The following is a 4,379-nucleotide window of genomic DNA, read 5'->3' on the forward strand; positions in this document are numbered from 1 at the left end:
CAAGAAGGAACAAAGCGGCTAAAAAGAACGAAGAAATGAAGGCCTGAAGATCGCTGAGCCCAGTTGGCGAGTCGCCGATCGGCTTGGAGATCACCTTTTGTTCCGGTGCGCTGAGCCCTGAAGGAAAAGGTCAAGTTGGCGATGCAATGGAGTAGTCGGCGTGTCGCCGAACAGTTTTGCAAAGCACTACCATATCACCCAACGACTCAAAACACAAAGAGGCTAAAGGCTAAAGCAGGAAGGCAATGAAATTGACCAAACGACGGATCGTCGAACGTATCGGTGATCCCGAATAACTTCGCCGAAGGGTCCTTCGCAACACATTTTCAAACACTATAAATGCTTGTTTAAATTTCTAGATTAGTATCATATCACTACTATTATTAGAACTTTTTACAGTTTTTGAGAGAGTCTAAGTTTTAGAGGGTTTTAGAGACTTTGTTTCAAGACCTTGAAGATTCAAAGGGTTTCAACTCCAAGAAATTGAACTTGGGTCTCAAAGATTCTTCACTCTTGACGTGTTTTAAGACTTAATACTTCATACCTAGTTGATGGAAACTGATATTGGTATAAATTTTATCTCTTTTAAATATCTAGCTAAAACCCCAATTTTGGGGTGTGATTTTGTGAATATGGGTTTGATTATCTGTTGGGTCTTGCTTGTTGATGGTTTATTTGTTGTTTAAATATGATTTCATTTAGTAGTTGTGTATGAACTTAATGGAGTTGTAGTTGCAAATATGATTTCATCTTAGTGTTTTCGGCTTGCGAGAGAGAGAGAGGTCGTAAAACTAAGACTACTAAATGGATAGCCGGTGGTATTGGGTCGACATGGGTTCAGCTCGAGAGAGTGAATCCTAGTCCTTCTCCCACACATTCAGCTCGAGAGAGTGAATAGGATAAGGCGGAGGCTGTGCTTAAAGTGGCAACTAAGTGTTCGGGAGAAATCGATTCGATTCGGGGTAAGTTGCTCGAGAGAGAATTTACCCCTCTATTGTCTAGCCTAGTCACAAATACTCAACAATTTACTATCAAAAGCATGTACCCGACAATTTAGTTTATCCCGTATTCCTATCACATCTCAAGAATCCCATCTCTCTAGCTAGTTTTCGTATATTTTCGTTGTTTGTAGTTGTTAATTAATACAAAACCCCCCATTGATAATTGACTCTTGCATCACCCCCTTTAGATTTAGTATGTTTATATTCGATAATGTCTATAGCTATGAATAATTAGAACTAAATTTTATTTTTCTATTAATTCTCAAAACTACTCCCTTGGGACTCGACACCAACTTTTGGTTGGGTTACTTTACTATTGTACGATCGTAGACACTCGAATTGGAAGTTGTGTCTTGATTACGCAAACATCATTGGCCATTAGTCTTGAACCTGTCGCCCTTATCATTTTCAAGCTCAATAGCACCCGACTGGAACACCTGAGTTACCTTAGAAGGTCCAGACCATTTGGATCTCAACTTTCCCAAAAACAGACGAAGTCTGGAGTTGAAAAGTAACACCAAATCACGAGGATTAAAGGTTCTCTTCTCAATATGCTTATCATGATACACCTTCATCCTCTCCTTGTATAGTGCAGACCTCTCATATGCTCTCAAACGGAACGCATCCATCTCATTGATCTGATCCAATCTCAGGTTTACTGTTTCACCCCAACTAAGATTAGCTTCTTCAATGCCCAGAGTGCCTTATGGTCAAGCTTAACTGGCAAATGACTTGCCTTTCCAAACACCAATTGATATGGAGATATACCAATATGCATCTTGAAGCTGTCCGATATACCCATAGATCATCATCTAACTTTCGTGACTAATCTTTCCTATTGACATTCACTATTTTTGGCAAAATCGCCTTTATTTCTCTATTGGACACCTCCACTTGGTCACTGGTCTGCGGATGATAAGAAGTTGCCACCTTGTGCTTTGTAACCCTATATTTGGCCATAAGTGCACTGAATACCTTGTTGCAAAAGTGGGAACCGCCTTCACTGATAATGGCTCTGGGTGTGCCGAACCTTGAGAAGATATTCTTCTTCAGAAAGCCAGCAACACCCTTGCCATCATTCTCAGGAAAAGCAACTGCGTCAACCCATTTGGACACATAGTCCACTGCCACCAATATATACTTTTGTCCATAGGAGCTCACAAATGGGCCCATGAAATAAACTCCCCACATATCAAATAGCTCTACCTCCAGAATAGGTGTCATGTGTAGCTTGTGGCACCGAGAGATGGCTCCTTGCCGCTGGCACACATCATAACTCCTCACTATATCCATTGAATCTTTATGAATTGTGGGCCAATAATACCCACACTGAAGTACCTTATGGGCTGTCCGAGCGCCTCCATGATGGCTACCTATTGGAGAGGAGTGACAGGCCTCTAGAATGTGCAACATGTCAGCTTCAGGGATGCATCGTCTGATGATATTATCAGCACACACCCTGTACAAATAAGGTTCATCCCAAAAATACTTACCCACATCATGCAGGAACCTCTTCCTTTGCTAAAATGTGATCCCCTCAAGCATTAAGTCACTAACAAGGAAGTTAGCAAAATCAGCAAACCAAGGAATGAGATCAAGAGTAGCAGCTAATACCTTCTCATCCGGGAACGAGTCATTGATTTCTAGCTCAAGTTCCTCTTTCTTTTCAGCCTACAACCTAGACAAGTGATTAGCCACCGGGTTTTCACACACTCTTCTATCCTTAACCTCAAAATCAAACTCCTAAAGTAGCAACACCCATCTGATCAACCTTGGCTTGGTATTTTTTTTGCCATTAGGTATCTTAGAGCTGTATGATCCGTGTGAACTATCACTTTAGTACCCAACAAGTAAGCTCTGAATTTCTCAAAAGCATATACCACAACAAGTAGTTCTTGTTCAGTGACTGTGTAGTTTCGGTGTGCTACATTTAGTGACTTGCTAGCATAATAGATCGGATGGAACATCTTGTTGCACATTTTTCCTAACACAACTCCTAGGGCAGTACCACTAGCATCACACATTACCTCAAAAGGCTCAACCCAATCTGGGCCAATGATCACTGGGGCAGAAATCATCTTCTCCTTCAGGCATTCAAAAGGTCTTAGACATGCCTCATCAAAAGTAAATCTCACCTCCTTCTCCAAAATCTTGCACAACGGGTGTGCAATTTTTGAGAAGTCCTTGATGAAACGCCTATAAAACCCGGCATGTCCTAAGATGCTTCGAACACCCTTCACACAAATAGGTGGAGGTAACTTTTAAATCACCTCAATTGTGGCCTTATCGATCTCTAATCCCTTTTGTGACACCTTATGACCAAGGACTATGCTTTCCTTGACCATGAAATGGCAATTCTCCCAATTCAGCACTAGATTGGCCTCCTCGCATCTCTATATCGCCCTTCTAAGATTGAGAAAACAGTCATCAAAGGTATCACCTACCACTGAAAAGTCATCCATTAATACCTCTAGAGTGTCCTCTACCATGTCCGAAACTATAGACATCATACACCTCTGGGAAGTTGATGGTGCATTACATAGTTCAAATGGCATGCGTTTAAACGCAAAGGTGCCATAAGGACATGTAAAAGTGGTCTTTTCCTGATCTTCAGGAGCAATTGATATCTGGTTGTAGCCAGAGTATCCATCTAAGAAACAGTACCACCCTTTTCCAGCCAACCTGTCAAGCATTTGGTCTATGAAAGGCATTGGGAAGTTATCCTTCAAGGTCCACTTGTTCAGCTTCCTGTAGTCCATGCACACTCGCCATCCAGTGATTGGTCTTTGTAGGACCAACTCATTCTTTGCGTTCGCCACCACTGTCATACCTCCATTTCTGGGCACTCATTGCACTGGGCTGACCTAGTGACTGTCAGAAATAGGGTACACCACCACAACATCTAACCACTTGATGATCTCTCTTTTGACCACCTCTTGCATTGGTGGGTTTAATCTCCGCTGGTGCTCAATGCTTGGGCTGCAGTCCTCCTCAAGTTGGATCTTATGAGTGCATATACCCGGAGGTATCCCGATGACGTCAGTAATGGTCCACCCAATTGCCCTTTTGTACCTTATCAACACTTTGATCACAGCTTGAACCTGTTCATCATTTAAATCTGCAGACAAAATCACATGCAAAGTATTGTTAGAGCCCAAATATACATACCTCAGGTGACTGGGTAATTGTTTCAATTCCAACACCGGTGGCTCCTCAATGGATGGATTTGCTGGAGGGCTTGGCCTGTTTTTCAAATCCAGGTCCAGTTTCTTTGGAGCATAAGAGTGTGTTCCCATACCCTGTAAGGCATTTACAGTTTCCACATAGTCAGTCCGTAAATCTTCTTCAAAATTCATCAACCCGGCTGGTAATGTTTCA

General features: G+C 42.1%; 1 protein-coding gene across 1 annotated transcript; it reads right to left on the bottom strand.

Moving 5' to 3' along the window:
* Nucleotides 1–1,369: 1,369 nt before the first annotated feature.
* On the bottom strand, nucleotides 1,370–1,803 carry LOC107059635 (uncharacterized). The gene is made up of 2 exons (XM_015306354.1): nucleotides 1,738–1,803; nucleotides 1,370–1,639 (listed from the first exon to the last, which is right to left on the bottom strand). The coding sequence occupies exons 1-2, from the start codon at nucleotides 1,801–1,803 to the stop codon at nucleotides 1,370–1,372; spliced, it is 336 nt and encodes a 111-aa protein (XP_015161840.1).
* Between the last annotated feature and the right edge of the window lie 2,576 nt (nucleotides 1,804–4,379).

Source organism: Solanum tuberosum, unplaced genomic scaffold (assembly GCF_000226075.1).
Source record: "Solanum tuberosum cultivar DM 1-3 516 R44 unplaced genomic scaffold, SolTub_3.0 scf00029, whole genome shotgun sequence".
Lineage (NCBI taxonomy): Eukaryota > Viridiplantae > Streptophyta > Magnoliopsida > Solanales > Solanaceae > Solanum > Solanum tuberosum.

Bases quoted from the DNA above. Each gene is read 5' to 3' on its own strand.
- LOC107059635 (XM_015306354.1), bottom strand. From the start codon at position 1,803: ATGGGTATATCGGACAGCTTCAAGATGCATATTGGTATATCTCCATAT. The intron at 1,640-1,737 runs GCAAGTCATTTG...AGATTGGATCAG, and splicing joins ATCAATTGGTGTTTGGAAAG to ATCAATGAGATGGATGCGTT.